General features: G+C 41.6%; 1 protein-coding gene across 2 annotated transcripts in view; it reads left to right on the top strand.

The window, feature by feature from the left end:
* The window catches only part of fam189a2 (family with sequence similarity 189 member A2), a 126732-nt gene that overhangs the window by 7699 nt on the left and 106022 nt on the right, over positions 1-13011 (top strand). For both annotated transcript variants that reach the window (XM_043716853.1, XM_043716843.1), the window contains exon 2: positions 4878-4934. In XM_043716853.1, coding sequence (XP_043572788.1) covers positions 4878-4934 — 57 coding nt within the window. The remainder of the gene's footprint in view (positions 1-4877; positions 4935-13011) is intronic.

Raw genomic sequence — 13011 nt, 5'->3', positions numbered from 1 at the left:
ATCTCTAATTCTTCCAAGGTCCAGAACACTTTTTATTCATTCACAGGATATGGTGTCACTGATATTTATTGCCCATCCCTAACTGCCCTTGACAAGTTAGTAACAAGCTATTTTCTGGAACCACTTCATTCCACTTGATTCCACTCTCAGTGCTGTTAGGGACAGGATTGTCTTGGAGCGAGCCTTGCTAGTGGAAGTTTGCCCATGCATTTGTCACTCTTGGCCTTCTAGGTGGTAGAGATCATGGCTTTGGAAGGTTTTGTCTAAGGAACCATGGAGAAGTGATGCGTTGCATCTTGCAGATAGTTCCCATGTTCCCCTGTACATCAATGGTGGAGGGAGCAGATGTTGAAGGTTTCAAATGTGGTGCCAGTCAAGAGGGCTGATTTATTCTGGATGGTGTCAAATTCCTTGACTGTTGTTGGTGCTGCACTCGTCCAGGCAAGTGAATAGTATTCAATCATTTCAGACTGGACTTGTGCTTTGTAGATGGGGGACAGACTTCGCGGAGGCAAGTGGTAAGTTACTCGCTGAAGAATTTCTAACCTCTGACCTATGTCTTTTGGCCACAGTATTTATATGATTGGTCTGGTTCAGTTTCTAGTCAATGATAGTGGGAGATTCAGTGACAATGATGGTAAGCTAGTGAATATCAAGGAGCAATTGCTGGGACTCTAGAGATGGGGTCACTGCATGCCATTTGTATGTGAATGTTACTTGTTATTCATCAGCTGAAGCCAGGATGTTATCTATGCTGCATTTTGACATGGACTGATTCAGTAGCTGAGTAGTAGTGAATGATGCAGAATATTGTGAAGTCCTCTCCTTTGATCTGATGGTGGAGGGAAGATCATTGATGAAGCAGCTGATGATAGTTTGAGGTAGGACAATCAGCTGAGGAACTCCTGCAGAGATATCATGGGTTTGAGATGATTGACCTTCAACAACCACAGCCATCTTTCTTTGAGTCAGGTCTGATTCTAACTAGCGAAGAGTTTTCTCCCAGATTTCTATTGGCTCCACTCTTACTTAGGCCCTTTGATACTACACGCAGTCAAATGCTGTGTCAATACCAAAGACGCTGTGGCAATGGTATCTGAAAACACATGGCATAGGTAATCACTATAAGGGTGTTAATTTCCACTTGGCACCATCTGTATTGCAACTGTGGCATCCAGAAGCATTAATGCCATCAAGCTGGCTAGTCAGCCAAACAGATTGAAGAATTCTCATAGAGAGCAAAGCAGAGAGTAAAGGGTTAAAATTTACTCTTTGATAATTCACTGGAAAACAAACTGAAGACTGGGATATGGGATCACTGTAGGAGCTGAAATATCAGAGACTTTTAAAGATGGCTATATTTATTATTTTAATAGGTGAATGACAATATGCAGTGTTTACATTTTTTTTCAGGGTTAATGTTAGGTTAGCACACCTTTTAAAAACTTAATTACCCTTACTGCAGAAGACCTAATAAACTTTTCAGTGGCTTTCGCAATGATAATAGTACATAATTGATTGAAGTTCATGTCAAATCCCGGAGACTGTGTTGATCGTAACTGTGAGTACTGCAAAAATGCATCCTGTTGAGCAGCAAAATATCAGTGACAGCACCCTCCAGCTTCCTCTGTTTACCTGCTCAGATGCAGACACCAGACGTTGCTATCTGATTTGCACAGTAATGATGCTGAACTTTGTGGTTATAAAACTGGCAGTTTTGTCAAATTCTCGGCCAATGTGTGAACATTGGGTTTGCCCTCAAACCTCGATACTGACAAAACCAGAGTGTCATTTCGGCTCGGGGTGTAGATTGGGATGTATGGGGTGAGTGTGACTTCATCAAAGTTTAAGGCTATTAAGGATAGCAAACCAAGTAGGTAGAGAGAACTATCCCCTGATTGGAAGTCGATAGTAAAAGTAGGTTACATTTCAATGCAATGGGTATCCAAAGATGTGCATGTTAGGTGAATTGGCCATGCTAAATTGTCCATAGTGTTCAGAGATATGTAGGTCAGGTGTATTAGTCTGGTGTAAAGCAGTAGGGGAATGGCCCTAGGTGGGTTACTGTTCGGAGAGTCAGTGTGGACTTGTTGGGCCAAACGGCTTGTTTCCACACAGTAGGGATTCTATTCTATTCTATAAGGGTATTGAAAAGGTGTAACTGTCTACTGCAAACAATTATTGATGCTAGATTAATTGCTAATTTTAAATCTAAGGTTAATCAATCTTGGTTAGGGAACTGGAGCAAAGGCAGATGGATGGAGTAGGATTACAGATCAGCCATGATCTTACTGAATATTGTAACAGACCCGTTGAACTAAATGGCCTTCTCCAACTCCTATTGTTTGGCTAGGGTATTAAATAACTACCTAATTACTGAGAATGGCGCCATCTGGAAGAATTGCACTGACAAATCAGACATGACATGAAGATCCCAAACCTGTAAGATTTGTGTTTCCTTGTCCATCCATTCTACATTTGAAATTTCTTAACAGTTTTCTATTCTCATTTCTCTGGCATAGTTGGGAGTGATTTGCTGATGGGGTGAGATGAAGAGGAGTGAGAGAATATGACAAACATGTGACTATCAGCATAGATCACTTGATTTGAACAGTCTCTTATTGTTGAAACTTTATTGCTGGAACAGCACAGCAGGTCAGGCAGCATCCAGGGAACAGGAGATTCGACGTTTCGGGCACAAAAAGGGCCTGTGCCCGAAACGTCGAATCTCCTGTTCCCTGGATGCTGCCTGACCTGCTGTGCTGTTCCAGCAATAAAGTTTCAACTTTGATCTCCAGCATCTGCAGACCTCACTTTCAGTCTCTTATTGTGCCATACATTCCATGTTTTATCCTCTTAGCTCTTGCTGAGGAGATTAATGTACAAGGAATCTGTGTTGAACCACAGCATAAATATAGAGAGTTCCAGAAACTGAACGTGTTGATGCTGCAGTGACAGATTGGAAACCGACTAATTTCCCTGATGTTGACCTGATGAGTATGCATTGTGGTCCGTTATACTGGCAACTTCAGTCATGTCAGGGCAAGAATATAAACCAACTGGAAGTTCTCGTGGCAAGGTCTTCCAAATGTTTTGTCGATGCATATTCAAATAAGAAAATCTTTCCTCATTTTTAATTTGAAGAAAAATGGAAGTTGTAATGTCAGTGATGGTTTCAGGATTTGGTACTGTGGTTTTCACTGTCCAGTTGTTGTACATTTGTTTTATTTTGCCCTAAGGTAAAGCAATAGCCTCAACCCTTCCAAAGACACATTTCACCATTGTCTAAGAATCTCATAGAGCTGTATTACAGTCCATCAACAAGGTTTCATCTCCATTAACTATTTCATTATCATTAAAAATCACGCAACACCAGGTTATAGTCCCACAGGTTTATTTGGAAATACGAGCTTTCAGAGCGCGGCTCCTCCTTCAGGTAGCTTGTGGGGCAGGATCATAAGGCACAGAATTTAGAGCACAAGTTCTCATATTCTCATTTATATTCTGATATTTCTGATCACTTGGATTCTCAGAATAGGACAGTTTCCCCATTAATTGATTCCTGTTGTGTGTGTGAGTAACCAGAATCGTAGAATGCTAGCCCACAGAAGGAGGCCATTTGTTCCATCATTTCTGCACAAGCTGTTTGAGAACTTTCCAGTTAGTTCCATTCTTCTATTCATTTCCACATCATCCTACAATTTTCTCCCATTCGAGTCTTTATGCAATTTTAAAAGTTATTAATAAATCAAGTTATTAATAAATCCCATTCCAATGCCCTTGTGAGTAGTGTATTCCAGGGCGTACCAACCCATTGTGTAAAAGGATGTCTTTTCTATGCACCCTCTGTTATTTTGGCTGATTTCCTTAACCTGTATTCCCTGGTTGCTGACTTTCCTGTCACTGAAAACATTTTCTCTTTATTTACTCCATCAAAACACTTCCTGATTTTGAGTACCTCCTTAAAGTTATCCTTAGTCTTTTCTGATTTTACTGGAACTCACCATAAATAACCGTTTTTCAAAATCCCCATAAAATTACATTCATGTTCACCATTACTTCATTCACTGTCATTGGCCAAGGAAATGGAATTTTGCTGATGATCAGCCACGATCATATTAAATGGAGGGGTAGGCTCAAGAGACTGGTCTACTCCTGTTCCTATTTCTTATACAATTTCAAAATGTAGAGACATGTATCTTGCATTATCAGCAAATATGCAAGAATGCCACATTTTTAAAGGAAACAATAGGAGCGTGTTGAAGAATTGCATCATGTTCGAATTAAGCAAAATTTTGACAATAGTAGTTGCTTGGTCCACTCTGCATAACAACATCTTGACCAATCAGAGTCAATTTGTCACCCAATCAGCACTTTTTTTTTCTTATGCAGTGTAAATTATTAGATTAGATTAGATTCCCTACAGTGTGGAAACAGGCCGTACGGCCCAACCAGTCCACACCAACCCTCTGAAGAGTAACCCACCCAGACCCATTTCCCTCTGACTAATGCACCTAACACTATGGGCAATTTAGCACGGCCAATTTACCTGACCTGCACATCTTTGGATTGGGGGAGGAAACCGGAGCACCCGGAGGAAACCCACGCAGACACGGGGAGAATATGCAAACTCCACACCGACAGTCGCCCGAGGCTGGAATCAAACCTGGGACCCTGGTGCTGTGAGGCAGCAGTGCTAACCACTGAGCCACCGTGCCACCCCAAATTAACCCTAGGATGTTTGACAATCTTGCGATTATGTTCCAATGAAAAGCTTTCACAGCGTGTCCAGTGTTTATTTCTTACAACACATTACCTCGTTGATTTTATTTTGAAATTTGAGCCAGAGAACAATCCTAATTTCTTTTTCCTTACAGGTGATACTTTCAGGAATTCTAGGATTAACTACATGGAAAAGGCCAATGCTATTATTGGTAAGTAATGTTTTGAAATTTTTTTTTGTTCTACACGAGCCATTAGTTGAAAGGTCAATGTATTCACAGTATAGCATCTTAGAATGATGCAACACAGAGGATTTAGTATGTCATATCTGTGCCATCACTTTTAAAGAGTTGTCCACTTTCTCTCACTGTTTCCCCATTGCTGTATTTTTCACTTTCGGAGCATAATGTTATTATTCAAACAATTCCCACTGCTTTTTCAGCCAGCATTCTCCAGATTATGACAATTTTCTGCATGAAAAGATTTCTCTTCATCTCACCCCATCACCCTGAAAGTCTTCCCAATGTGACCAACAATCATCACTGCTACTCTCTGCTTTCTATTGCCTGGACAACACCGTATCCATGGAGTCATTGCCCTTTTAATCCTACATGATCCAATTTTGTGAATATATTAATATTACATGGGATCTTATCAAAAATGTTTTGAAAGCCCAAATACACAACACCAATCACCTTATCCTGACTGTCCTCACTGTTACTCCATCAAATAAGTCATTTGGGTTTTTGGTTGATTTCTTTTCATGCAATCAGGTGAAGATGTGTATGCGTAATAGGATTGGAATCAGACCAACAAAGAGTTAGTGACTGTGTGCATAAAGATAAGATTTATCTCTTCCTTGCAGTTCAGCTCAACATTTTCTTATGCTGGTTTAAATCATTATATTGTTTTCATGATCCATTGCTGCAATTAATGCTGTATTATTGTTACATTTCTATCTGATAATCATACTTTGGGACACTTTACAACTTCAAAGGTTTTTTTTTGAAAATACCAGTGATGGTATGAAACACTGATGTGGCACTATTTCAAAGAAAAGCAGAAGATTTATCCTTTCTACCCTGACTAATATTTATCCCTCAGTAACTATCACCAAAAACAGGTTGTTTGGCTATTATCACATTGCTGTTTGTGGGCTCTCACTATGCATCAATTGGTTACCGCAAACAAGACAAACTATACTTCAAAAAGTACAATCTTGACTGTCGAGTGTGTAAGACCAAATCTGTCTTTTAAATAATGAAGATGCCAGCATTTAAGAGGTAAAAATATTCTGCCAATATTCCTTCCTGGTAACCACATTTACTAAACAGTAAGGTCAACTTAGAAAGTCATAGAGTCATCGAGACGTACAGCAGGGAAACAGACCCGTTGGTCCAACTCTTTCCATGCCAACCAGATATCCCAACCCAATCTAGTCCCACCTACCAGCACCCGGCCCATATCCCTCCAAACCCTTCCTATTCATATACCCATCCAAATGCCTCTTAAATGTTGCAATTGTACCAGCCTCCACCACTTCCTTTGGCAGCTCATTCCATACACATACCACTCTCTTGTGTGTAAAAGGTACCCCTTAGGACTCTTCTATAACTTTCCCCTCCCACCCTAAACCATTGGCCTCTAGTTCTGGACTCCTCCACCTCAAGGAAGATACTTTGTCTATTTATTCTATCCATGCCCCTCATGATTTTATAAACCTCTAAAAGGCTACCCCTCAGCCTCCAACGCTCCAGGGAAAACAACCCTGGCCTATTCAACTTCAAAAATCTTCCCTGGGTAGAAAAGTATCAGCCTCAATCTCTGGATGATCTTATTTCTCAGCAGGACATACTCAATACAAGTGAGTTGTTGCCTTCAGCGTAAGGTTGAAATTTGCTCTAAATTAAAACATGAAATTATCTGTAATAGGAGGGAAAAAGAGTTGATGTTTCAGGTCAATATCTTTTCAGGAGAGCTCTTATTTCTGTCTCTCCACTGATGCTGAATATTTCCAGCATTTTCTGTTTTTTTTCACATTAACAACAACTGCAGTCGTTTTCGACATTACCATATCTGCATATCTGAACTATCAACATCTCTCAGCCCCACCCCCTCCAAACTATAGAATAAATGCTGTCCCTTCCACACTTTACTTCAGCTCTGATGAAGAGTCATCTAGCCTCATCATTAGTTTGCTCAACTATCCATGGATGCTGTCTGACCCACTGTGGTCTCCAGTGTTTGTTATCTTCAGTATAGATTCCAGCATCTTCAGTAATTTGTTCCTGCACTATGTTTCTGCCTAGGATAAATGAAGATTTCTTGCAACAACTGGAAGCATAATAGGTATAGTTAGTAAGTTTGCAGATGACACCAAAATTGGAGGTGTAGTGGACAGCAAAGAAGGTTAACTCAGATTACAATGGGATCTTGATCAGATGGGCCGATGGGCTGAGGAGTAGCTGATGGAGTTTAATTTAGATAAATGCAAGCTGCTGCATTTTGGGAAAGCAATACTTAGCAGGACTTTTACGCTTAATGGTAAGGTCCTTGGGAGTGGAGCTGAACAAAGAGACTTTGGAGTTCAAGTTCATAGCTCCTTGAAAATGGAGTCACAGGTAGATAGGATAGTGAAGAAGCTGTTTGGTATGCTTTCCTTTATTGGTCAGAGTATTGAGTACAGGAGTTCAAAAAGTGGCCTAACCAATGTCCTATACAGCTGCAACGTGATCCCAACATCTGTACTCAGTGCTCTGACCAATAACAGAAAATGTTCAGTGTGTTTCTGGAGGTTTCTACACTTCATTATTCCTATGAGCAGTAAAGTCCTTGTGATATTTTTTCTCATGGTCTAAGATAACTGAAAGCAAGCGATGCTGTCTAATTTTAGTGAAAGCCTAATATAGATGGTTCAAATGTAACCAGCTAAATTGGAGCAGGGTGGGGATAGTTCCTCAAATGTATTATGTTCTCATGTTGTTTCCATTCGATCCTGTTCCGACACTCAGTCCCACTCCTGTAACGGTTTCTGTGTTCCCACAGCCAACTCCAGTCTACCCACAAACTCAAGCATTCATTCACCATCTCAATTTTGGGTTGCCAGTTTGGGCTGGACTGGTTCTGAAGATTTAAACACGCGACCTCCTAATCAGATCTCTCAGCTCGCATTTTGTTTCAAACAAAAAAACCAGCCAACAGACAAATTAAATGAAAAATAACGCACGAATAATTGCTCTTATGGATGCTTATGACGGATTAATAACTGATTCCTGGAGACTCCAGAATGATACTGGAGCTGTCCCATGCCAGTTTTCATACCCCCATTTCTTCCAGTTTTATCATCTGTAAATATGATGTTAGCTTCAATACATTTGTTGATGACTATTAACTGGATACCACTTGTTTTTCCCAAGTTTGCCTGTCGCATGCAGCTCCTTGATAAGCTGAACACTTCCTGCAGTTCGGCACTGGCGTTTTGCCTGGACGCTGCCAGAAACTCTGTGCCTCAGGAGATGCCTCAGTCTCCACTTCCCTCTTGCAAAGCTGTATGGTATGATTGTGAAGTTAAGCTGTGCGTAGATTACCATAGCAACCTCTGGTAAAAAGTCATAACTGGCAACCTTCCAGCTTGTCAAAATGCTGACAGGCATTTCATTAGCCATTCCGTTTCTGAAAGTTGTTCCATCACTCAATAACCTGTAACTTAAGTCCATCTGTCCACGTTGGTTCCATATCCCTGAATATTCTTGCCCAACAACAATTTATCAATAAAATAAAACAAAGAACTGCGGATGTTGCAAATCTGAAAGAAATTGCTGGACAAGCTCAGCAGTTCTGAAGAAGGGTCACTGCATCCAAATTGTTAACTTTGCTTTCTGTCCACAGATACTGCCAGACTTGCTGAGTTTCGACAGCAATTTCCGTTTTTGTAATGATCTACCAATTTCATGTTTCCACTATCCTTTGTGTTAAAAAGTAGGACATCAGCCCTGAATGGCCTGCCACTAATTTTAAGGCTTTACCTCCGACCAGAAGAAACAATTTCTTATCTACCTCCATCAATCCTTTAATCACTTTAAGTTCTATTCCATATTTGGTGGTGCTTAATCTTCCATATTTGAGGGAACTTTCTCGGCAAGTTTTCTCTATTTATTTTGCTTTTGTACTTGGATTCTGCTCCTCCAGCTTCTCGCCCTTGAGAAGTTTTGTTTTGTCTTTTCATGTAATCTGGTTGGCTCTGGGAACATTTGTTGCCCATCCCTAGTAGCGCTTGAAGTGAGTGGCTTGCTGGGCCATTTCAGAGGGTAGTTAAAAGTCAACTGTATTGCTGTGAGTCTGGAGGCCAGGCTAGGTAAGGATGGCCTCCATTAAGATATTTGTGAAGAATTTCCTTTCTTAAAAGGCATTAGTGAACCCAATGACTTTATATGACAATCAACCATAGCTTCATGGGGTGGAATCTTCAAAGGGTCTGAACGATGTGGGCCATGGTGGAATTGGTGAAGCCAAGCTTGACACTGGGAGCAACTCGCTCCATCTTTCATGTATCATATTTTCACTAAAAGCAGACATGCCAAACAAACCTAATGCTGAGAATTCTTGACACGGAAGTCAGAGCGCTTCAGCTCACTGACTTCTCCAAAGAACGTCAGTGCTGTACTTCAGGCTACACCAGCCAATATCATGGCAATGCTGCAGGAAGGACACTGTCTGCTCAGGGATATGCACCCAGCTCAGGCTGGGCCAACCTGCAAGTCTGTGCAAAACAGTGGATTTTGTTCACTTGCTGTCATAGCACTCCTTCATTCTGAGCCTGCCTGGGTGCTCAAGGTATCCCTGTCTTGCACTACCTTGGCTTGCCTGTTTGTTCTTTAACCCCTCAACCAGAGATAGCAGACTCTTAGCATTGCTGTACTGCCTTGTCATTTAGCTCAAACACAAAGCCAGGATTTATTGTATTATTAGCAGTTAAGTCAAGGGCATAGTCTTTGCTCAGTGCAGTAAGTCCAGGGCAGCCAGTGATAATAGCTTGGAGGTGGTCAGTCAGCTGCTCAAGGCAGTCAGCATCCGGATCCTCTCCACATTAGGAGGAGGAGCCAAATGTTAGGCAACACCCCACACGTCTTGACTCTCTCTGCCTTGTTTACCTCATGGAATGAAGGACAAGTAGGTATTAAGGAGATGCAAGTGGGTGGCACAGCTGTTACATTCAGTGCAGGTGGGGAGGCATCCAAAGTGAGTGAGTTGGCAATGGAGAGGGTGCCAGGGATGTTAGTGGTGCCTTGGCGAGAGGGTATTGGGGTGAATGAGAGTGAGAGGGGGAAGATGCTGCCAGGCACTAGTGAGAGCGGTAAGACATGAGCCTTGGTGAGAGGTGGGTGCAATAGCAGAGATAGCGATAGATGAGAGAAAGAAGATAGTGGCACTTACACTCGCAAAGGTCATTGATAATCTTCCTACATCACTGCTTGCTCCTCTCGGCAACTGAAACTACACTGATCCGAGTGGCAAAATTAGACCAGGCCAGCATGGTCTGGGGTTCAAGCCTCCTCTGCTGGTCCTGGGAGAAGACGACATCCCACCTTTGCACCACCCCATCCAGCAGGAGCTCCAGGTCCCTGCCTGCAAAGCTTGGCATGAAATTTCCCTTGTCTGTCATGTTTGGGGCAAATACCAGGAACTGTGCAGGGCACCTCTGGACTCACTTGTACTTGTCTGGGCGTACGTTTGGTTAATACAGAGGACACTAGCACTGGGAATGTCAGTCAGTTCCAGATTATCCACTGAGTTCCAGGAATGTAAAATGAGGTTAGGATTGTGTGAGAGGGATGTTGTTGAGGCATCGTAGGTAATTGATGGAGCAAGTATAACAATCTATGACAAGAAATCTTTGTGGCAGAAAACCTTCTAAAGTCCAACTGAAACAACACAAAAAATGTAAGTTTCAACACCTGGCCACCATCACCATTCAATTCCAGCTTTAAATTCCACCAACTGGCATTGTGGGATTAGAACCCAGGTCTCTCCAAGTATTAGCCAAGATTTACAACTCCAGTGACATTCCCATTATATTACTGTGTCCGCTGAACACTTTGACCTATTGTTTGTGGTACCAAAACTGATGACCTCATACCTCTCCACTTTGAACTCTATCTGACACTGCTTCTCCTCAAACACTAAAATGTCAACAATTCTCTAGTCACAGAACAAGTCTAACAAATGTGGACAGAGTAGAAGAAACCACATTTCTGATCATTTATTAAAAGCATTAAATATTTTCTTACATCCACTTTTTAGATGTCCAGCTGAACATCACCAAAACATTATAATTCCATTTGTCTTGGCTTTTTGTCACATTCTTTTGAATATTGGTGGTATCTTGTCATCTAAATCTTTGCTGTTCACCTTTGATTTGCAATGTTAGTGAATGTGAAGAGGTTTGTAATGAAAGGGACTAATTCTAGGTTGAGGGAAACACCTTTAAGGTGAACTGGTTAAATACATGGTTGGCAATACGTATTAAACATCTGAAGGATAAATATAGGGAGAGAAAAGATCAAACACTTGTGCAATACAGTGGCTTTTATGTTGTTTTGAGCTCTGAAATGATATCTGTAGGATACCATTAATCAAGGTTGATCTACAAAGATTAGACATGACGAAGTTTCATTTTCATTAATTGTCTTGAGTAATGTAAGAAGAGTTATTTCATCAAGTTTATTGAACGCAGTATAGGCTATACCTCAGATCCCCAGCACTCCCTTTATATACTGTAATTCACTGAGAATTGTTAAAATGTATACAATATTTCCAACATTAATGGTGTAACTGAATTTGCAATATACCAAAAATGAAACAAATATTCGTAAAGGGCCTCTCCTTGACTCCCAGTGCTAATCTCAAGGAAAAATAAATTTCCTTATCCTAGAGGAACATGTTAAGTCTGAATTTTCATCAACATCTGCACAAATTAGAATTGGCACATGTTGGACTTTTACCTCTCAGCACTCGGCGATCTATAATACTGGCCTATTATGCTATATTATTGCAGCAATGCATCATTGTATTGATGATGGAGAGTAGACTGGAAGGTGGTAATTGGTCAGATTGAATTTGTCCTGCTTTTACCTGGGTAAAACATTGTCGGGTAGATGCCAGTGTTGCAATTGTGCTGGAACAGCTTGGCTCGAGTGACGAGTTCACTCCTATTGCCAAAGTGTGGTCAGTGCTGAATGCTTTTTCAGTATCCATTGCCTTCAACCGTTTCTTGGTATCATGTGGAGTGAATTGAACTGACTGAAGCTTGGCATCTGTGATGCTGGGGACTTCTAGAGGAGGCCGAAATAAGTCAACTACTTGGCACTTCTGAATGAAAGTTGTTGCACATGCTTCAGCCTTATCTTTTGTGCTGATGTGCTGGGCTCTGTCATCATCGAGCATGAAATATTTGTGGAGCCATCTCCTTCGGTGAGTTGATTAATTATCCACCTCCATTTATGACTGGAGATGGCAGGACCGCAGAGCTTAGATCTGACCGGTTGGTTGTCGGATTGCTTAGCTCTGTCTATCACTTGCTGCTTATAGGAACATAACAACTTGGAGCAGGAGTAGGCCATTTGGCTCGATGTGCCTGCTCCATCACTCAGTAAGATCATGGCTGATCTTCTCGTGGACTCAGCTCCACTTATCCACCTGATCACCATAGCCCTTAATTCATTTTGCTGTTCAAACATCTATCTATGCTGTTTGATTAGATTAGATTGAATTCCCTACAGTGTGGAAACAGGCCCTTCGACCCAACAAGTCCGCACTGACCTTCCGAAGAGTAATCCATCCAGACCCATTTCCCGCTGAATAATGCACCTAACACTATGGACAATTTTGCATGGTCAATTCAAGTACTCCTGTTTGTAGCTTCAGGCTGACACCTTATATTTAGGAGCAGGAGTCTCAGGTGATGCTGCCTGACCTGCTGTGCTTTTCCAGCACCACACCCTTGACTCTATTCTCCATCATCTGTTGTCCTCACTTTCACCTCATATTTAGGTTTGCTTGGTTGTCAGAGTTTTCTTGCCCACCTTTGACCTGATGCCATGAGATCATGTGGGGACTGGACTCAATATTTAAAGACTGCTAGGGCAACTTCCAGCCACTGTGTGCCACTCTGCTGCCACCTTTGCTGCGTCTGTCCTGCGGGTGGGACAGAACATAGCCAGGGCTGGTGACAGTGGTATATGGGACACTGTCTGTAAAGTATGATTCTGAGAGTGTGACCATGTTAGGCTC

This window comes from Chiloscyllium plagiosum, chromosome 2 (assembly GCF_004010195.1).
Source record: "Chiloscyllium plagiosum isolate BGI_BamShark_2017 chromosome 2, ASM401019v2, whole genome shotgun sequence".
NCBI lineage: Eukaryota > Metazoa > Chordata > Chondrichthyes > Orectolobiformes > Hemiscylliidae > Chiloscyllium > Chiloscyllium plagiosum.
Note: the sequence above shows the minus strand (reverse complement) of the source record. Positions and strands in the feature narration are given on the sequence as shown.